At 44.3% G+C, this 23,287-nt stretch overlaps 1 protein-coding gene across 1 annotated transcript in view; it reads left to right on the top strand.

Moving 5' to 3' along the window:
- Positions 1 to 23,287, top strand: part of RFXANK (regulatory factor X associated ankyrin containing protein) — a 63,665-nt gene that overhangs the window by 1,234 nt on the left and 39,144 nt on the right. Inside the window, exons 2-3 of the mRNA XM_069767706.1 lie at positions 18,325 to 18,438; positions 20,167 to 20,247. Coding sequence (XP_069623807.1) covers positions 18,327 to 18,438; positions 20,167 to 20,247 — 193 coding nt within the window. The 5' untranslated portion in view covers positions 18,325 to 18,326. The remainder of the gene's footprint in view (positions 1 to 18,324; positions 18,439 to 20,166; positions 20,248 to 23,287) is intronic.

Below are 23,287 nucleotides of genomic sequence, written 5' to 3'. Positions count from 1 at the left end.
GTCTAAGGACACCATGGACAGAAGCAACAACTGTTGGCAATAATTCTTAGAAAGTGGAAACACAAGATGGCGGTCAATCTTCCTTGTTCTGGTGCTCCATGCAAGATCTCGCCTTGTGGGGTAAGGATGATTCTGAGAAAGGTCAGGAATCTGCCCAGAACTGCATGGGAGGACCTGATCAATGACCTGAAGAGCTAGGACCACAGTGTCGTTAGTAATACACTACGCCGTTATAGATTAAAATCCTGCAGGGCAGGCAAGGTTCCCCTGCTCTCCCCAGTAAATGTCCAGGCCAATTTGAAGCTTCACAATGACCATTTGAAAGATCCAGAGGAGATATGGCAAAAGGTCATGTGGTCAGATGAGACCAAAATAGAACATTTTGGTATCAACTCTACTCACCATGTTTGGAGGAAGAAGAAGGAGTACAACCCCAAGAATACCATCCCAACCATCAAGCATGGTGGGGGAAACATCTTACTTTGAGGGTTCTTTTCTGCAAATGGGATAGGATGACTGCACCATATTGAAGGGAGGATGGATAGGGTTACATATCACAAGATTTTGGCCAACAACCTTCTTCCCTCAGTACGAGCATTGAAGTTGAGTTGTGGCTGGGTCTTCCAGCATGACAATAACGTGAAACACACAGACAGAGCAAATAAGCAGTGGCTCTGTAAGAAGAATGTCAAGGTTCTGTAGTGGCCTAGCTGGTCTCTAGACCTTAATCCATTAGAAAATCTTTGGGGAGAGCTGAAACTCAATGTTGTCCAGCGACAGCCCCGAAACCTGAACGATCTGGAGAAGATCTGTATGGAGCAGTGGGCCAAAATCCCTGCTGCAGTGAGTGCAAATTTTGTCAAGAACTACAGGAAACATCTGACCTGTGTAATTGCAAATAAAGGTTTCTGTACCAAATATTAAGTTCTGGTTTTCTATTGTATCAAATAATTATTTCATGCAATAAAATTCAAATTAATTATGTAAAAATCATACAATGTGATTTTCTGTTTTTTTTTAATTGTATTATTATTTTTAGATTCTGTCTCTCACAGTTAAAGTGTACATACTATAAAAATGACAGACCTCTTCATTCTTTGTAGGCGGGAAAACGTGAAAAATCGGCAGTATATCAAATACTTATTTTTCCCACTGTATAAGGAATGTAAGATCTCCTGTATAATAATAATTTCATATACAAGTACTTCTCACAAAATTAGAATTCAACAATAAGTAAATTTATTTCAGTTCTTCAATACAAAAAGTGAAACTCGTATATTATATAGAGTAATTACAAAGTGATCTATTTCAAGTGTTTATTTCTGTTAATGTTGATGATTATGGCTTACAGCCAATAAAAACCCAAAAGTCAATATCTCAGTAAATAAGAATACTTTTATAACACCAGCATTTTCATGCATTTTTAAAATCCAAAATGTTTACATTATTGGGTCTGATGTCCCTCATCTTTCTCTTGACAATACCCCATCTGTGGGGTTAAGGTCAGGCGAGTTTGCTGGCTATCCAAGCACAGTGATACTGTTGGTTTTAAACCAGATGTCATGCCGTTGCTGCCGCCGCCTCTCCCCACTGCAGCTCGCCGGGTGCGCGCGCGCGTCGCATTCAGCTCTGCGCGTGCGCACATCTGATTCCTCTGTTGGCGCTCTTTCCTGTCCTCTCCGTCATCCTGGAGGACTGTAACCCGGAAGTAGCTCCCATGCTGCTATGTAAACTGCTTCCTGCTGCTTCTCTGTGCCTGATGTTCATTTGTGTTTACAAGTGCTTCTGGCCACCTGTGGTCTCTGTGCGTTCCTAGCTCTCTGACTTTGGGTCTCCTCCTCTCTCTGCAGTGCCTGCCTGTTTCCTGTGTTCCTTCAGTTCCTTTTCCTCTGCGGTACCTGCCCGGCTCCTATATATTTTCCTTGCTCCCGTCAGCCTCGGTGTCTCCCTATTGTCCTGCCAACCTCCGTGCCTCCGTAGCGTTCCCATCTTCTCCCTTGTCTCAGTAGTTCCTTTCTGTTCCCTCTTTCCCTTTGTGCCTGCTGTGTTCCCTTCTGTTCTTAGTCGACCCTCCAGCTTCCGTGGCGATAGTCCCTCACGGGCCTGCCCCTAACTCTCCCTGTATAGGGAGCGGTCCACCTGGTCAGCTCGTCCGAGAGGGGTTCGTCATCACGGTCCAGTGGGTCCACTCTCCGTTTTTCACTGTTTGAATCTACATGCTCTAATAGGACTGCACTCGGGTGACATCCGAGTGCAGCCAGATTCTTACAGCGTCACAGTAACATCAGGCCATGGACCCCGCTGGAGTCTCCGCCACTTAAAAGGAGTTACTCTTTTTGCGTGAAAACCAGACTAGGATCATGTCATTTTTTAAAGAATATGGAGTCTCGCCTAGCGGCTTTACAGCCTTCTGATCCTGGTATTGCTCCGCAGTTGGTTGCCCTTCAGCAGGAGCTAGGTCAACAACGGGACACTCGGTCCCATATTTTGAATTTTATGGCCTCCATTAATGATCGGCTTCGCTCCCTCCAGAATGTGGCCTCTGGTTCCACTCCTGTCTCTGCGCCACAACCCTCTCCCCGACTTGCTAGACCTCCTCGGTATGGTGGGGATTCTAAAGCATGCCGTGGCTTTCTTAATCAATGCCAGCTGCATTTTGAATTATCTCCGCCACTTTATCCTACCGACCGAGCTAAGGTTGCTTTTATAGTATCCCATTTGGAGGGTGAGGCTTTGGCATGGGTTAATCCTCTCTGGGAGCGTGATGATCCTTTGGTCTCCCAACTCAATCCGTTCCTGGATACCTTCCGTAAGGTTTTTGATGAACCTGGTCGTCTGGTCTCTACCACTGAGTCCCTCTTTAACCTTTACCAGGGTACTCTCTCAGTAGCCCAGTACGCCATCCGTTTCCGGACTCTGTCCTCAGACCTTGGGTGGAATAATGAGGCTTTGGTTGGAGCGTTTTGGCGTGGTTTGTCTTCACGGATTAAGGATGAGTTGGCGGGACAGGACACTCCCACCTCTTTGGATGATCTTATCTCCTTGGCCATACGCATTGATCTGCGCTTTCAGGAGCGCACTCGTGAGCTTGCCAGAGAGAGGAGATCTCTTCGCCAGACCACTGTTGCTCGAGGGACTTCTTTTTCTCAAGCAGCCCCGGTGGCTTCTTCATCTTCTCCTGAACCCATGCAGGTAGATCGCCTTAAGTCTTCTGAGCAACGCCGCAAGGAGAGACTCGCACAAGGTCTTTGTTTTTACTGCGGCAATGCCTCTCATCTCTTACGCGCTTGTCCTCAGAAGCCGGGAAACGCATCCGCCTAGGACAGGTAAGAGAGGCCTTCCTAGGTGGTTATGATTCCTCTCCGCCTCTGGTTTTGTCTGTTATTCTACATTTAGGTTCCCGTCACTTTTCTCTGGAGGCTTATGTTGATTCAGGAGCGGCTGGGAACTTTGTTCAGCTCGATGTTGTTAACAGGCTTGGGATACCTGTTAGACCCTTGGAGACTCCTAGACAAATAGCTTCCGTCGATGGTCAGCCTTTGCGGGAGACCGTCAACTTGGTTACGGAGGAAGTCGAACTTCAGATTGGAGCTCTTCATCGTGAGAAACTGGCCTTTTATGTTTTACCTTCTTTGTCTCATTCTTTCCTTTTGGGTCTTCCTTGGTTGAGAGATCACGAACCCACGCTGGACTGGCGTACTGGAGATGTTCTACGGTGGGGACAGTCTTGTCTGAACAGGTGCCTGCTTCCCATCAAGCCTGCGTCCTCCTCTCGGTCTGCTTCGGAATCCGTGGGAATTCCTCCAGCCTATTGCGCTTTCTCGGACGTCTTTAACAAGAAGGAAGCGGAGATTTTGCCGCCGCACCGCTCTTATGACTGCCCGATAGACCTTGTTCCTGGTTCTACTCCACCTAGGGGTCGTATTTACCCATTGTCTCCTACCGAGACTCAAGCCATGTCCGAATATATTCATGAGAATCTGGCCAGAGGCTTCATTCGAAAGTCTTCCTCACCTGCAGGAGCTGGGTTCTTCTTCGTTAAAAAGAAGGACGGTTCTCTTCGCCCATGTATAGACTATCGGGGTCTCAACACCATCACGATCAAAAACAAGTACCCACTTCCTCTCATACCAGAGCTCTTTGATCGTCTGCGTGGAGCACGAATCTTTACCAAATTGGATCTCAGAGGAGCTTATAATTTGATCCGTATCCGTTCTGGTGACGAGTGGAAGACTGCGTTTAATACCAGAGATGGTCATTATGAATATTTGGTTATGCCATTCGGTTTATGCAATGCACCCGCAGTCTTCCAGGAGTTCGTAAATGATGTTTTTCTCTTACCCCATGACGGCACTAACGAGAGAGGGATCCGCCCTCAGGGACAGGAAACCCACAGGTTAAAAAGGCGGGACCTCTCCTCCACCTCAGTTCGGTTTCCTGTCCCCGACGGGGACCCACAGCTTACCATCCAGGAGTCCAGGGACCATCGGGCCGAGTTCAGGCAGCGGGGGGCCCTGCCACGGTCACGGGTGGATTCCTCCCTGAAGGCGCGTTCCGGGGTCGGCGGGCCTCGTGGATATGCGCGGAGGGGAGGCAGTGAAGAGGACCGAGCCTGCCTCTTCTCGTTTCAATGGAGTGGTCGGTAATAGGTAGCGGCGGCTACCTGGAGGTTTCCTCCGCCGGTCCATGAGGCGCACAGGGGGTGGTGACGCCGGTCACCGACAAGCGGCAGGACGCAGGGTGCAGCAGCGGCTGCAGAAGCTCCGTCCCTCCTGTGAGCCGGCAAGTAGTGAGCGCGCGCGCGAGGTCCGGCGACTTACTGCGCAGGCGCGGGGGTCACTTCCGGGGCGGCGCAGGGCACCTCTGGGTAAACCGGAAGTTGCCTGGCGCCGCTCCATCGGTATATATCCGGAAGGAAAGGGGCATACCGCTGCTCAGAGATTACCACCATGAGTGGAATAGAGCAGTCGGTGGAAGAAATTTCACAGGCCCCTGTGACAAAGAACCCGAAGGAGCGCCATTCTTCAAGAAAACCCACGCAGCGCAGCAGCTCAGGATCCCAGCGTAGCAGAGGCTCTGGTGGATCCAGGAGGGAGACGGTGGTTCAACTGGAGGAGGCATCCTCAAAGCCACAACCGGTATCTTCCTCACATTAGGAGGGTAAGTGACCTCCGTGAAAGTGGAAATTCTAATAGGGGTTTATTGTTTCCTAGGGAAAGAAATGCCAGGGGAAAAGTAAAAATAGAGTATGCCCGCTTTGTTCAGCTGATTTGCCGGATTCATGGGTTAAAAAACTCTGTGCGCCATGTATTAAGAACACCATTGATGAGGAGACACCAAGTTTCACATCTGAATTAAAAGATTTAATTAAAACCCAAGTAGCGGACGCATTAAAAAGCGTAAAAAACCGTAAAAGAAAACATAAAGAAAAATCTCCAGATTACAGCTCCAGGGAGGGAGATAGCTCGAGTGAGGATTCTGATAGCTCTACAGCTTCATCATCCTCCTCCGCATCTTCAGAAAGCGGTCGCAACTGTTTCCCAATAGATGAAACGGATGCGCTGGTAAAAATGGTTAGGGCGACAATGGGTCTGGCAGACACTCGTTCCAAAAAATCTGTACAAGATCTTATGTTTAGTGGCCTGGAACAAAAGAAGTACAGAGTGTTCCCATTAAATGAAAAAATTCAAGCCCTTATAAAAAAGGAGTGGAAAAGACCAGACAAAAAAGTACTATTAACACCCAAAAGGAAATACCCATTTGATGACCCAGCCTGCGCCTCATGGGGAAAAGCGCCAAAATTAGACGTCGCCATCGCGAAAGCCTCTAAAAAGTTCGCTCTGCCTTTTGAAGATATGGGGACCATCAAGGATCCTATGGATAAAAAGGCCGATGTCTTCCTAAAAGGGTCCTGGGAGGCCGCCAGCGGGGGGCTAAAACCCGGGATAGCTGCTACGTGTACAGCTAGAGCACTAATGGTCTGGCTGGATCATTTAGAGACTCAATTAAAAAATAAACCCCGAGAGAGTCTATACTGGACTCTGTGTCAGCGATGAGAGGTGCCGCTGCGTATTTAGCAGATGCCTCAATAGACTCAGTTAGACTGACGGCAAGATCGGCTTCCTTCTCAAATGCGGCTAGGAGAGCACTATGGCTAAAGTGCTGGCCGGGGGACCTGCAAACTAAAGCTAAGTTGTGTTCCATTCTGTGTGAAGGTGAATATTTGTTCGGTCCCACCCTAGACGATGTCCTCGAAAAAGCGGTTGATAAAAAGAAAGCCTTTCCGGGATTCCTAAATCAATCTTATAGACGGCCCTTTCGAGGAAGGAGGTTCACACAAAGACGCCCCCCAAAAAACCAAAAGGAGGGGTGGGAAGACAGAAAATTCAAAAGAGGAGGTTTCATGTTCAACAAGCCGGATAATAAAAAACAGCCACAATGAGGGTGTGCCCCAGGTAGGAGGGAGACTGACCCACTTTCTTCCAACCTGGGAAAAAATTTCTGGAAGTGCCTGGACCCTAAACATCATAAAGACGGGCCTAAGACTAATCTTTCACTCAATGCCACACAATCAGTTTGTGGTCACACCACGAAGAAAGTCAGAGATCGAGCAGCTGAGTATCCAGAGAGAAGTTCTCAGTCTTCTGGAGAAGAAAGTCTTACAGGAAGTTCCGCAACAGGAAGAGACAAAGGGGTTTTATTCTCTGCACTTTCTTCGAACAAAGCCGGACGGAACTTTCAGAGTAATTATAAATTTGAAACAACTAAACAGATACCTAGTAATAGAAAAATTCAAAATGGAGACAATAAAATCATGTGTCAGATCCCTTATCCCGTCTTGTTTCATGACTGTTATAGACTTAAAGGACGCATACTATCATGTGCCAATCCATCCGGATTTCCGGAAATATCTCAGGGTTGCAGTAATGATACAAGGGGAACTGAAACATTACCAATACAGGGCTCTTCCGTTTGGTCTAGCCATTGCCCCGAGAGTATTCACAAAATTAATGGCGGAAGTAATGGCCCATATAAGGGAACAAAACATATTGATTGTGCCTTATCTGGACGACCTCCTAGTGATGGGCAGTTCCTCTCTACATTGCAGCCAGCAACTAAACAGAGTGATGGTAGCCCTATCAAATCTAGGATGGTTTTTGAACCTGGAAAAATCCAGGCTTATCCCATCTCAAGTACAGTTGTACTTGGGGATAGTAATAGACTCAACAAAGCAAGAGTGTCGTCTGCCGGAAGAAAAAGTATCCAACATGATACATCTAGTGAATCAGTTGAGTATCTCTCCTCTGATCACTCTAAGGAGAGCCATGTCCATACTGGGGTCGATGACATCCTGTATCCCAGCGGTACAGTGGGCTCAGAGCCACTCGAGAGATCTCCAGTGGGAAATACTAGAGGCAGTATCCCACGCAGGAGGAAATTTAGAAGAGCAATTAAAAATATCCTCTCGGACAAAAACTTCCTTAGCTTGGTGGACAGACCCGTCCAATCTCAGGAGGGGGGTTCCATGGGTATGGCCAGTCTCGATAATCCTGGCCACAGACGCAAGTCCTTCGGAGTGGGGGGCCCACCTAAACAGGCAAATTGCCCAAGGTCCTTGGTCAGTAGAAGAAAAAGACCTTACTTCAAACATGAAGGAGCTTTTAGCAGTTCAGTACGCCATCAATCATTTTTTAACTTCCCTCCGTTCCCACCACGTGAGAGTACTGACGGACAACAGGGTGGTAGTAGCATATTTAAACCATCAGGGAGGGACGAGGTCTCAATCCCTAATGAAAGTGACAAATTTCATCATGTCACAAGCAGAAGCCAACTTGTCCTCCCTGACAGCCCTTCACATAAAAGGGTCAGAAAATCAAACTGCGGATTTTCTAAGCAGAACCCAATTAAAACAGGGGGAATGGGAGTTAAATACAAGAATATTCAAACGCATAGTGGATCTTTGGGGGGCCCCGGATATAGATCTATTTGCAAACAATCAAAATCGGAAAACGGAGGCCTTCTGCTCGATAGATCCTCGGGGGAGTCCAGTGGCTATAGACGCGTTGTTAATTCCATGGAAATTCCATCTAGCTTATGTGTTTCCTCCGATAGCTCTAATTCCCTTAGTCTTGAAAAAAATCAGGGAGGACAGAGCCAAAGTGATATTGATAGCCCCGTTCTGGCCGAAAAGAGTATGGTTCCCATGGCTACGCCTAATGTCCATAGCGGATCCATGGGTACTCCCAGATATCCCAGACCTCCTGCATCAAGGACCAGTGAATCACCCACAAATAAAAAGTTTACATATGACGGCCTGGCTTTTGAAAGGGAACTGTTAACAAAAAGGGGGTTTTCTTCAAATCTAATTTCTACCCTGCTGGCTAGTAGAAAACCTGTAACTACCAAAGCATACGGCAAGGTCTGGAAAAAGTTCCTATCCACATCAGCAGTTACTCTATCAGATCAGATGCCAATCCAGGAAATTCTAGAATTTCTGCAAAAAGGATTAGAGAAAGGCCTGGCAACAAACACCCTGAAAGTTCAGATTGCAGCATTGGGTGCCCTTTATAATCAGGATTTGGCGGGGAATCACTGGGTAAAAAGATTTATTAGAGCATCTACTAGGTCCAGACCAGTTATACATCTCACCGCTCCTCCCTGGGACCTGAACTTAGTCCTTTCAGCACTAACTAAGGCGCCGTTCGAACCTTTATCTCAGGCTTCACTAAAAATAATATCTTGGAAAACCTGTTTATTGGTGGCCCTAACCTCAGCTCGCAGGATTAGTGATCTGCAGGCCTTATCAGCCTACCCACCTCTAACACAAATATTAGATGACAGAGTAGTCCTCAAAACTGACCCTTCTTACCTTCCCAAAGTGGCGTCAAAATTCCACAGGTCTCAAGAGATAGCGTTACCATCTTTTTGCCCCAATCCAAAAAACAAAAAAGAGGAGGCTCTACACACTCTAGATATAAAGAGATGTCTAACACACTATCTATCAGCCACAAGGGAGTGTAGAAAAGGGAGGGCTCTGTTTGTCTGCTTTCAGGGACCAAATAAGGGTCACAAGGCATCGAAAGCCACGTTGGCGAGGTGGGTAAGAGATGCCATCAAGATGTCATATACCTCTTCCGGAGAACAAGCTCCGGACACAATTAAGGCTCATTCAACCAGGTCGGTGGCAACCTCTTGGGCTGAACGTGGTGGAGCATCAATAGATCAAATATGTAGAGCAGCCACTTGGTCTTCCCCCTCTACATTCTTCAAGCACTATCAGCTTAATCTATCTTCTCCCTCAGACTTAACTTTTGGTAGGAGAGTTCTTGAGGCAGTAGTCCCACCCTAAAATTTTCATTCTTTGAAATTCTCTCGTTAGTGCCGTCATGGGGTAAGAGAATATCGTAGTTACTTACCGATAACGGTATTTCTCTGATCCCATGACGGCACCTGTATATTCCCTCCCTTCACGTATGGGTGTCCACACTACTTATAAATTAAGTCACGAGGTGTGCATAAAAAAAAAAAAAAAAAAAAAAAAAAAAAAATATATATATATATATACCGTATATATATATATATATATATATATATATATATATATATATATATATATATATATATATATATATATATATATATATATATGAGCTTATATAAGTTATACAGTTATATTTTGTTGTGTAAAAATAACCAATTAAGTTACAGCAGAAATTCCCTGCAAGGCTCTGTAAACCAACTGAGGTGGAGGAGAGGTCCCGCCTTTTTAACCTGTGGGTTTCCTGTCCCTGAGGGCGGATCCCTCTCTCGTTAGTGCCGTCATGGGATCAGAGAAATACCGTTATCGGTAAGTAACTACGATATTCGGGATCTACTTTACACCTGTGTTGTAGTGTACTTGGACGATATCCTTGTGTTCTCTCCAGATCTGTCTACTCACAGAAGAGATGTACGGCAAGTACTTCAGCGTTTGAGAGAGAATCGGCTGTACGCAAAACTGGAAAAATGTGTCTTCGAACAGTCATCTCTACCCTTCTTGGGTTTCATCATTTCCGACGCTGGTTTGTGTATGGATCCGGGAAAAGTTTCTGCCGTGCTCAACTGGCCGCGTCCTCTTGGAGTGAAAGCAATTCAGCGATTTCTTGGATTTGCTAACTACTATCGGCAGTTTATACCTCACTTTTCCTCTCTTTCAGCTCCAATCTCCTCCATGATTCGGAAGGGTGCCAATCCTCATCTGTGGTCGTCTGAGGCCGAAGAGGCTTTCCGGTCCATCAAGCAAGCCTTTGCCTCAGCTCCTATTCTTCATCGTCCAGTGGCCAATAAACCCTTCATCCTTGAAGTAGATGCTTCTGCAATTGGAGCTGGAGCTGTGCTCTCGCAGAAATCCTCTTCTGGTCGTCTTGTGCCCTGTGGTTTTTTCTCAAATATCTTCTCCTCCTCAGAAAAAAATTATTCCATCGGTGATAAAGAACTTTTGGCAATCAAGTTGGCATTAGAGGAGTGGCGGTACCTCTTAGAAGGGGCTTTACATCGTTTTATAATCTACAACGATCACAAGAATCTGGCGTATATTCGTTCTGCGCAAAGACTTAATCCTCGGCAGGCCAGGTGGGCCTTGTTTTTCGCCAGGTTTGACTTCGAACTTCGTTTCTTGCCAGGAAATAAAAACTCCAAAGCCGACGCTCTGTCTAGGTCATTCCAGGTGGTGGATTTGGAGGACGAGCCTGCACACATCATTGATCCTGCCAGAATCATCACAGTTGCTCCAGTCTCTCTCACTTCGTTGCCTCCGGGTAAGACCTTTGTCGCTGAAGGGAACAGGAGACGTGTCTTACTTTGGGGTCACGCCTCCAAACTGGCTGGACATGTTGGTTTCAAAAAAACCTTTCGTTTGATCTCTCGTTTTTACTGGTGGCCAACGTTGTCTAAGGATGTCCAAAGTTTTGTCGCCTCTTGTCCTTCCTGTGCCAAGAATAAGATTCCCAGGCAACTACCTTCTGGGCTTCTACATCCTTTGCCAGTATCTTCCTCTCCGTGGCAACATTTATCTATGGATTTCATCAATGATCTGCCTCATTCTTCTGGTTCCACCGTCATCTTCGTGGTCATGGACCGTTTCTCCAAGATGGCTCATTTCATCGCTCTCCCAGGTTTACCTTCTGCTCCTGAATTGGCAAAGATTTTTGTTCACCATATTTTTCGTCTTCATGGTCTTCCTTTACATATTGTTTCTGACCGAGGTGTTCAATTCACCGCCCGCTTCTGGAGATCCCTCTGCAGATCTATGAACATTTCGCTTGATTTTTCTTCGGCCTACCATCCACAGTCCAATGGCCAGGTGGAACGTACTAATCAGACCTTGGTAACTTATTTCCGTCATTTTTCCAATTCTCATCAGAATGATTGGTCTGACTTACTGCCATGGGCTGAGTTTTCTTACAATAACCATCCCACCGAAGCCACTAACAAATCTCCATTTTTTATCGTCTACGGTCAACATCCTGGTCTTCCTCTTCCGGTTCCTCCTGTCTCTACTGTACCAGCGGCTGATCTTCTGTCTAGAGAGTTCTCCAGGGTCTGGCAGGAGACCAAGTCCGCCCTTGAGTTGGCTCAAGTTAGAATGAAGAGACATGCGGACAAAAGACGTCTTGATTCTCCTATATTCCATCCTGGGGACAAGGTTTTGGGTTTCTTCTAAATTTATCCGTCTCAAAATCCCTTCACATAAGCTGGGTCCTCGCTATATCGGTCCATTCGAAGTTTTGTCTCGTATTAATGACGTTTCTTACAAACTTAAGTTGCCTGCCTCTCTGCGTATTTCTAATTCTTTTCATGTGTCTCTCCTTAAACCTGTAGTTTTTAATCAGTTTCATTCTTCTAACCTTTGTTTCCGAGGATGATGTCTTTGAAGTTAGGGACATTTTAGCCATGAAAAAACTTAGAAGGAGAACTTTGTTTTTGGTTGACTGGAAGGGTTTTGGTCCTGAGGAGAGGTCCTGGGAGCCTCGAGAGAACATTCGGGCTCCTCGTATTTTGTCCCGGTTTCTTTCTAGTCTTAAAAAGGAGGGGCGTAAAGGTGGGGGTACTGTCATGCCGTTGCTGCCGCCGCCTCTCCCCACTGCAGCTCGCCGGGTGCTCGCGCGCGTCGCATTCAGCTCTGCGCATGCGCACATCTGATTCCTCTGTTGGCGCTCTTTCCTGTCCTCTCCGTCATCCTGGAGGACTGTAACCCAGAAGTAGCTCCCATGCTGCTATGTAAACTGCTTCCTGCTGCTTCTCTGTGCCTGATGTTCATTTGTGTTTACAAGTGCTTCTGGCCACCTGTGGTCTCTGTGCATTCCTAGCTCTCTGACTTTGGGTCTCCTCCGCCCTCTGCAGTGCCTGCCTGTTTCCTGTGTTCCTGCCTTGTTCCTTTTCCTCTGCGGTACCTGCCCGGCTCCTATATCTTTTCCTTGCTCCCGTCAGCCTCGGTGTCTCCATATTGTCCTGCCAACCTCCGTGCCTCCGTAGCGTTCCCATCTTCTCCCTTGTCTCAGTAGTTCCTTTCTGTTCCCTCTTTCTCTTTGTGCCTGCTGTGTTCCCTTCTGTTCTTAGTCGACCCTCCAGCTTCCGTGGCGATAGTCCCTCACGGGCCTGCCCCTAACTCTCACTGTATAGGGGGCGGTCCACCTGGTCAGCTCGTCCGAGAGGGGTTCGTCATCACGGTCCAGTGGGTCCACTCTCCGTTTTTCACTGTTTGAATCTACATGCTCTAATAGGACTGCACTCGGGTGACATCCGAGTGCAGCCAGATTCTTACAGCGTCACACCAGATATTGGTACTTTTGGCAGTGTGGACAGGTGCCAAGTCCTGCTGGAGAATGCAGAAGTATGCGGAAGTAGGCGTGGCTTACGCAGCCCGCCGCAAACCCCTGAACACTAATGTGAACCTGGCCTTAATGTGCTTCTTTTTGAGCCACTCCTTTGATGCCTTGGCTGTATGTTTTGGGCCATTGTCTTACTGGAAGACCCACCCATGACCCATTTTTAATGTCCTGGTGGAGGGAAGGAGGTTGTCACTCAGGATTTTACGGTACATGCCTCCATCCATTCTCCCATTGATGTGAAGTAGACCTGTGCCCTTAGCAGAGAAACACCCTCAAAACAATGTTTCCACCTCCATGCTTGACACTGGGGATGGTGTTCTTTGGGTCATAGGCAGCATTTCTCTTCCTCCAAACAAGGCGAGTTGAGTTAATGACAGAGACCTCAATTTTTGTCTCATCTGACCCCAGCACATTCTCCCAATCACTCCCAGAATCATCCAGATGTTCATTGACAAACTTCAGATGGGCATGCACATGTGCCTTATTGAGCAGTGGGGGCCTTGCGGGCGCTGCAGGATTTTAAACCTTTACGGCGTAATGTGTTACCAATTGTTTTCTTGGTGACTGTGGTCCCAGCTGCCTTGACATCATTAACAAGTTCCCCCCATGTAGTTTTAGGCTGATGTCTCACCTTCCTCATGATCAAGGATACCCCACGAGGTGAGATTTTGCACCAACAGTTGTCTCCTTCTCACCCAGCATCTTACTTATGGATATGTAGTCCATTCCAGCTTTGTGCAGGTCTATGATCTTGTCCCTGACATCCTTATAAAGCTCTTTGGTCTTGTCCAAGTTGTAGTTGTTAGAGTCTGACTGATTAATTGAGTCTGTGGACAGGAGTCTTTTATAAAGGTGACTATGTAAGACAGCTGTCTTTATTGCAGGTAACGAATAGATTAGGAGCGTCTAACTCAGGGGTCTCAAACTCGGCAGAGTAAATGGGCCGCACATAAAAAAAAAATTCAGCTGGTGGGTCGCATTCCTTTCAAACTTACTGTAATACAGTACACGTAGTATATAACAGCCCACGTAGTATATAACACAGCCCACGTAGTATGCAACGCAGCCCACGTAGTATATAACACAGCCCACGTAGTATATAACACAGCCACGTAGTATATAACACAGCCACGTAGTATATAACACAGCCACGTAGTATATAACAGCCCATGTAGTATATAACAGCCCACGTAGTATATAACACAGCCACGTAGTATATTAAGGCCCATGTAGTATATAACAGCCCACGTAGTATACAACAGCCCATGTAGTATATAACACAGCCCACGTAGTATATAACACAGCCCACGTAGTATATAACAGCCCATGTAGTATATAACACAGCCCACGTAGTATATAACAGCCCATGTAGTATATAACACAGGCCACGTAGTATATAACAGCCCATACCTTGTCCTCCCCCCGCAATGCTTTGCTCCAGCCTAGTGCACGCTAGAAGAGAGGAGGCGGCACAGAGCTCTGGGAGCTTCGCAGCTGCCCACAATGCATGACGCGTTGCCATGGATACGCAGAGTGACTTCCGACCGTCACAGGTGCTGCACACTGCTGCACGTCTTCCTTCTTTAGCGACGCGCGGCTTCATTATCCATGGCGACTTTTTAACCTACCATTAAAATTATAGACTGTTCATGTCTTTGTCAGTGGTCAAACTTACAAAATCAGCAAGGGATCAAATAATTATTTCCTTCACTGTACAATGAATGTAAGATCCCCTGTTTAATAATAATCTCCTATATAAGGAATGTAAGATCCCTGTATAATAATAATCTATATAACAAATGTAAGATCTCCTCCTGTATAATAATAATCTCCTATATAAGGATTGTAAGGTCCCCTGTATGATAATAATCTCATATATAAGAAATATAAGATCCCTGAATAATAATAATAATAATAATAATAATAATAATAATAATCTCATTTTGAGGGGTTGATGCACTCAGCTGCTTGCAGAGGTGACACAGGAATGCTTCTTGTGGTAAATCACCTGCTGGTTTATTAGAGCACAGCATAAACCATAGCAGGATTGAACAAAGTAAATGTAGCCTTTCTGGCCTAATGGCAAAACAAAAAGCTAAAGTCCAATAGAGTCCTTTTTCCTTCGAGATTCATCCACAGGGAACACTCAAAAGTCCTCAGCTCCTCCTGGAGCCTCCTCTGGAGTCTCTCCTCTCCAAACACACAACACAGAAAAAAAAACTATGGCTGCATATTTGACTCCCCAGCCACACCATAGAGGTGGATATATGGTAAGAGCTCCTGTATAATAATAATCTCATACATAAGGAATTCTATGAAAACTGTTGAAGGAAAGAGCGCAAATAGTGTCTTATCTGAGAAGGTTAAAAGGTTAATCCATAGGATTGCACTCACCAGATGTAGCTAAGTTGAAGCATTGAAAGGATTCGCTGCAGTAGATCCACAAGTCCAGGAAGGACCAGCCGCTCGATACAGATTGGGAAAATTATGGTACATTTCTGCGCTGCTGAATCACTAGAATTCCAGAATTATTAGTACATGTGGCTTTATTATTCTACGTGTTTCAGAGTTCAAGACTCCTTCATCAGCAATCACCACAGGAACATGTCAATACAGTTTACACAGGGTGGTGTGTCCTGATGAAGGAGTCTTGATCTCTGAAACGCGCAGAATAAAAAATCCACATGTACTAATAATTCTGAAATTCTATTGATTCAGCAGCGCAGAAATGTACCACAATTATCCCAATCTAATATACAGTATAAAGCTGAATGTGTGTGTGTGTGTGTATGTCCTGGATTGGCATCTGCACCGTCGCAGATACAGCCACAAAATTTTGCACAGTCACACGTCTGGACCCCGAGAGCGTCATAGGCTATGTTGTGAGGTGAAATTTTAACCCCGCGCTTTCCAATTCACCAAACAATTTTGCCCCTATCTACATAATGGGAAAAAAGTGAAATGAAAAGTGTTGGAGGCAAATTAACAGCTGCCAGATGTGAACAAGGGGACTTAAAGAATGAGAGCGATGGCGCCAAAGAGTATATACCGTACAGTTGCTAAGGTGGGGCCCCGACATGGGATACTCACCACACATGAGGATATGAACACACACACAAAATGCGCCACACACTACCACGTGCTTGAACACATATACCACCCTCAGCACACACTTCACACATACACCAACCTCGCCACATAAAAGTCGAAACACAAAAGTCGCCGCTCAAAACTCGCCACATGCAAAACTAGGCTCACGCAAAACTTGCACCCGCGGAAAAATTGCCAAATGCACAAAAGTTGCAACACATGCAAAAGTTGCCTCAAACAAAACTTGCACATACTCAAAAGGCACCACACATAAAACTTGCCACGCGCAAAACTCGCCATGCACAAAACTTGCTGCACACAACTTGCTACACTAACCTGTCACATGCAACTCGACATACAAAAAGTTGCTACACGCATGTCGCCACACAAAACTCATCTCACAAAAGTCGCCACATGCATGTCGCCACACGCAACTCAACACACACAACTTGACAAACGAAACTCGCTCTAAAACACACACAAACCTGGTATTATCCTTCAAAAATAAAAATCTGATTAATAAGCAGACAAACTACAAGAGCAACAAATGTACCATATAGGAAATACGCCAGCTGTCAGTCACATGACCTGTCTATTATGTGTATGTGTGAGCTAATATATACTGCCAGGGGGAGGGCTTCCTGTTGGGTGGGGATTTATCAGGCTGCCAATTTAGCTTACAAATACTGAGGTTAAAATACTGACCAAATAACGTGTGAACGAGGTCTAATACAGGAGGAGATGACATACAGATATATACTATGTACAGGGGAGATAACACACAGGTATATACTATATACAGGAGAGATGACACACAGGTATATACTATATAGAGGAGGAGATGACATACAGGTACATACTATATACAGGAGGAGATGACATACAGGTATATACTATATACAAGAGGGGATGACACACAGGTATATACTAGATATAGGAGGAGATGACATACAGGTATATATTATATACAGGGGAGATGACACACAGCAGGTATATACTATATACAGGGGAGATGACATACAGGTGTATACTATATACAGGGGAGACAACACACAGCAGGTATATACTATATACAGGGGAGATGACATACAGGTATATACTATATACAGGAGATGACATACAGGTGTATACTACCGTTACACCGATGCCTCTACCTTGTGCCAGTCATTACACTGGCTACCCATCCACTCCAGAATCCAGTACAAAACTACTACCCTCATCCACAAAGCACTCCATGGCTCAGCACCACCCTACATCTCCTCCCTGGTATCAGTCTACCACCCTACCCGTGCCCTCCGCTCCGCTAATGACCTCAGGTTAGCATCCTCAATAATCAGAACCTCCCACTCCCGTCTCCAAGACTTTACACGTGCTGTGCCGATTCTTTGGAATGCACTACCTAGGTTAATACGATTAATCCCCAATCCCCACAGTTTTAAGCGTACCCTAAAAACTCATTTGTTCAGACTGGCCTACCGCCTCAATGCATTAACCTAACTATCCCTGTGTGGCCTATTTATAAAAAAAACAAAAACAAAAAACAATCAGGTTGCTCGCATCATGTTCTCATTCACTTTATGCAGTTAATAGCCCTCTGTGTCTGTACTGCTACATACTTAGGCAGTTAACTGGTTCATGCAGCTTTACATGAACACCCGAGCCTTACACTATGGCTGGTCCGAATAACTAAAGCAATTGTTACCATCCACCTCTCGTGTCTCCCCTTTTCCTCATAGTCTGTAAGCTTGCGAGCAGGGCCCTCATTCCTCCTGGTATCTGTTTTGAACTGTATTTCTGTTATGCTGTAATGTCTATTGTCTGTACAAGTCCCCTCTATAATTTGTAAAGCGCTGCGGAATATGTTGGCGCTATATAAATAAAAATTATTATTATTATTATTACTATATATAAAGGAGATGACAAACCTGTATATACTGAGGTGAAAATGAGAGGTGTGAGGTGAAAATGAAAAGGTGTGAGTGCAAAATGAGAGGAGTGAGGGAAAATAGTGGAGTGATCGGAAAATGACAGATGTGAGGTCGAACTGACAAGTGTTAGGGGGGAATGAGAGGAGTGAGAAGGAAAATGAGAGGTGTGAGGGAGAAAATGACAGATGTGAGGGGGAAAATGAAAGATGTGATGGGGAAAATGAGAGGTTTGATGGGAAAATAAGAGACGTGAGGTGCTATAACTAACCACAGATATTTACTATGCCCAGGCAACGCCGGGCTCTTCAGCTAGTCTGTATATAAATAAGGAATTGAAATCCCCTGTATAATAATATTCTACAGTAATCTATAAGGAATGTAAGATCCTCTGTATAATAATTTAATCTGAAAGGAATGTGTAATCTCTTCTTTTCCAGCAATGGCAGATCCTGCATCCTGCCCGGCTATTGATGAGAGCATAGTCATCCTAAATTTTTATCCGGACTCCCAGAATGGCTCTGACACAGAGGAAGAGGCCACCCAGCTAAATGGTATCAAATATATGCAAATATAACAGGTGGTATTGACCCATATAAAAAACTATGAGTACTACGTTTAACCAATGCATGACCAAAAGCCAACAAATAATGCCAGGGTTTTCAGGATTAGGAATAAGGGTCTACTTTATTTCTAGAATTAGTGTCTTGCCTGGGCATGTGTCAAGTCATACAGCTCAGCTGCATTCAATTCTGGGCACTGAACTGCAATACCAAACACAACACATGGAGAATTGTACCGTGTGCTGTGTGTGATTAACATTGTAATGTATAGGAGAAGCTTTGTCATTTATTTATTTTTTTAATAAAAGAAAAATCACTCATGAAACACTGATGGTAAAAACTGACACTGGGATCGCAAACCCTGAAGAAATTAAGTATGCTTTATGCATTCCAGAAGAATCGCTGATGATAGCATTAGCCGTTAGTATGGGGGTATAAGATGTTACACAAAGACTTTAAAGGGGGTTAACAACCCTCTCTTTTATTCTGAATATATAGGCCAATCTTACTATAATTCCACGTTAACACGGTCAGTATTTGGTCAGTATTTTACATCAGTATGTGTAAGCCAAAACCAGGAGTGGAACAAATAGAGGAAAAGTATAATAGAAACATATGCACCACTTCTGCATGTATCACCCACTCCTGGTTTTAGCTACAAATACTGATGTAAAATACTGACCAAATACTGAATGTGTGAACATGGCCTAAAAAGAACAACTTCACCTGTTCACCTACCTGACTTCCATCCTGTTGGCCCATTCCTCCAATACTATCCTCTACTTCTTTTCCGACATTGTCAGCGGTGATGCTGCAGCCAATAAGCGGCTGTAGCTGTGATGGTTGCCACTGATTAGCTGCAGCAGTCACTTACTGACAACAGTGAAAGAGGAAAGAAGCATGATGGAGAATTGGTTCTTGTTATAGCAAGCTTTGCTTCCTACATGTACGGCATAAGAATGGGGTGAGAAATCTGTTTGATAAACTGGGAGATTGGGCAAGTACATGGCAGATTATACGTAAAATTAAGTAATCTAGACAAGGTTCAGAGGTGGGCAGCTATATTAAATTAGTAGAGAGGATGAAACCACATGGCTGTAAATGAGAAGCCCTTTTTTCCCCAAAATGGTTCTTTATTGTTCCATCGCGTTTCGTATATATTATTTAATTGTATATATTATTATTATTATTATTAGTATATCTATTATTTAAATGGAGGTTTCTCTTACCCCTTAGCTGTCGGATGAAAGATCACTTGCCTAACATCTATTCCTTGTAACCCATATTCATGCACGTTTGGGAGAAAGGAGAACAAGCTACTGTCAGACATCTGTGGTAGCAGCATAGCTCCTGCGGCAATTAAGATCGGGCCCACACACATTAGATGGTTAGCCGATCCTGCCACAATCGGTGTACTCTGATGTGTATGAGGGACCGTTAGTGTGTGAGCACAAAGTGCAGATCATTCTTTACAGTGGCCCGAAATCTGCAGCAAAATCAGCATGACATGCGAGTGTTTCCACGGAATTATATGCGGAACCCATTCTTTACATAACACTGGAGGAAATCAGCTGGGAATCTGGAAAAATATGTAGCCAATATGGCAGACTGGGTATTGGATTTGAAGACTCTTCTCGGAGATACTCAGAAATGGTGTTTTTTAAATGTTAAACCTGATATGTGTAGCTTTGATCTGAATACTGCGTTCTTTCCTCATAGTTGGCCCGTTGAAATATTCCACAACCCTAACCAACAGGCAACGAGGAAACATGGTATCTGTATTACCAGCAACTTTGGACTGTGAGTTACAAATCTACTGCTTATTTGTCCCATGGTAGAGACTGTTCTTCTGGTTGTACCGGATTAGAAAAACATGGCTGCTATCTTGTAGAACCACCATCACAAGTGTCTGTGGATTGTACCTATAATTTCTGCTCAACTGCATTCACGTCCATGGAGCTGAGCTGCACTATCGCAAATGTGCAGAATGGAGCTATGTTGCAGTACCACGCACAGCCTTTGGAGAGTTGTGGAGCCATGTTTGGAAATGAACGGCCTTGTTTTTCTACTCCTAAACTGCAGGAGAATATAGAAATAAATGGCAGACCAATACAGAAAGAGATACAACCATTATTTTGCTGCTGCTAGCTATAGTCCCACAGTCAGAACACTGCTGGCTGTGATCATACACTGGTAAATATTAACCCTTTAGTATTTGGATTTCTGTTTACATATAATCAAAACTGTAAATTATATGTTTTATATTCAAAGGGTTTTATTCTTTTACGTCACAATCTAATCAATGTCATTTACATTTATCAGAAATGTAAAACCTTCTTAAACTCTTTACCACCTCTATACCACTAACCACTGTGTAGGTAAGGACCCCAAAGGAAAGGAAGTCAAAATGCTTAATATAATATCTACTGCATTAGGCCGGCGTCGCACTACCGTATTTTACGGACGTAAGAGGGGTGCTGAAAATACGGATTGCATACGGTACAATGCTTCTCTATGCCCCTGCTCCTATTTTACTGATCAGTATTATATGGCTTTCTACGGCCGTAGAAAATCGCAGCATGCTGCGTTTGTCACCGTATTGCGCAATAAATCCGGCAATGAAAGTCTATGGGGGCCAGAAAAATACGGATTACACACGGACCAGCAGTGTGACTTGCGAGAAATACGCAGCGGTGTTAGAGAGAAAAGCCGGCAATTCAGCGCGGTGTACAGTAAAATCACACTGACAGCTTGCAATAGAATAGGTAGAATAAATGTGTACACAGAATAGGTATATATATATATATATATGTACATATATATATATGTCATTGAGACGCATATATGTATATATATTAATATTTCATACAGAGCTACATAGCTTTAAAGCCGGTAATTCAATTGCCGGCTTTTGCTGTCTCCTTCCTAAACCCGACATGATATGAGACATGGTTTACATACAGTAAACCATCTCATATTCCCATTTTTTTTGCATATTCCACACTACTAATGTTAGTAGTGTGTATGTGCAAAATTTGGGCACTCTAGCTATTAAATTTAAGGGTTAAATGGCGGAAAAAATTGCTGTGGGCTCCCGCGCAATTTTCTCCGCCAGAGTAGTAAAGCCAGTGACTGAGGGCAGATATTAATAGCCTGGAGAGGGTCCATGGTTTTTGCCCCCCCCTCCCCCCCCTGGCTAAAAACATCTGCCCCCAGCCACCCCAGAAAAGGCACATCTGGAAGATGCGCCTATTCTGGCACTTGGCCACTCTCTTCCCATTCCCGTGTAGCGGTGGGATATGGGGTAATGAAGGGTTAATGTCATCTTGCTATTGTAAAGTGACATTAAGCCACATTAATAATGGAGAAGCGTCAATTCTGACACCTATCCATTATTAATCCAATAGCATGAAATGGTTAATAGAAACACACACATTATTAAAAATTATTTTAATGAAATGAACACACAGTTTATTTGAATATTTTATTGTTCTCTCAATCCACCTGAAGACCCTCGCTCTGTAACAAAGGAAACATAATAAACCAACAATATACATACCTTCCGATGATCTGTAATGTCCCACGATGTAAATCCATCTGAAGGGGTTAAAATATTTTACAGCCAGGAGCTCTGCTAATGCAGCTGTTCTCGTGGCTGTAAAACCCCGGAGAATGAAGGTAAAGTAGGTCAATGACCTGTAGTTACCTTCATTCGCGGTGATGCACCCTTTGCTGGTTGTCCTCATATGAACTCGAGCCTGGGAACTTGTCTGATTTTTTTTTTTTCCCACGCTCGAAGGACATCCAGCAGAGGGCTGTCACCCTCAGTCACTGGCTTTACTACTCTGGCGGAGAAAATTGCGCGGGAGCCCACGCCAATTTTTTCCGCCATTTAACCCTTAAATTTAATAGCTAGAGCGCCCAAATTTTGCACATACACACTCCAAAGACATACTGATAGGGAATTTAGATTGTGAGCCCCAACAGGGACAGTGATGATAATGTGTGCAAACTATAAAGCGCTGCGGAATATGTTAGCGTTATATAAAAATAAAGATTATTATTATTATTATTATTATTACTAACATTAGTAGTGTGGAATATGCAAAAAAATGGGAATATGAGATGGTTTACTGTATGTAAACCATGTCTCATATCATGTCGGGTTTAGGAAGGAGACAGCAAAAGCCGGTAATTGAATTACCGGCTTTCTGCTATATCGCGCTGAGGTAAATATTTTTATATATATATATATATATATATATATTGTGTGTGTCTCAATGATATATATATATATATATATATATATATATATATATATATATATATATATATATATATATATATATATATATATATATATATATATATATATATAGACAGTATATATGTTTTTATGATTTTTTGAGAACATGGATCCATTGTATGTCCGTATGTCGGTTTTGCAAGCCTGTGAGAAAATCTCGCAGTACGGATGCCATACGGATTACATACGGAGTATGCCATGTGCAAAATACGCTGACACACCCTGCCTACGGAGGAGATACGGACCACTATTTTGGGGACTTTTCTGTGTATTACGGCCGTAAATTACGGACCGTATTTTTATACGCTGAGTGTGACGCCGGCCTTAATAGGACTTTCTTTTTAACTAACCATATCTTGATTAGACCTTACAATTATCACCGAGTTTGTGAGTTAAACCTGTAAAGAAGTCTGAGCATCTATATGATGGTGTGCTGCTGTAAATGGATTCCAGTTTACTACATAGTGGACAGCTACAGCTGAGATTAGCTAGTTTCTGGTGGTCACTTAGAAAGGATTACTTCCATGAAGCACT

Source organism: Ranitomeya imitator, chromosome 1 (genome assembly GCF_032444005.1).
Source record: "Ranitomeya imitator isolate aRanImi1 chromosome 1, aRanImi1.pri, whole genome shotgun sequence".
In the NCBI taxonomy this organism is placed as follows: domain Eukaryota; kingdom Metazoa; phylum Chordata; class Amphibia; order Anura; family Dendrobatidae; genus Ranitomeya; species Ranitomeya imitator.
This window is presented reverse-complemented; position numbering and strand designations above follow the sequence as displayed.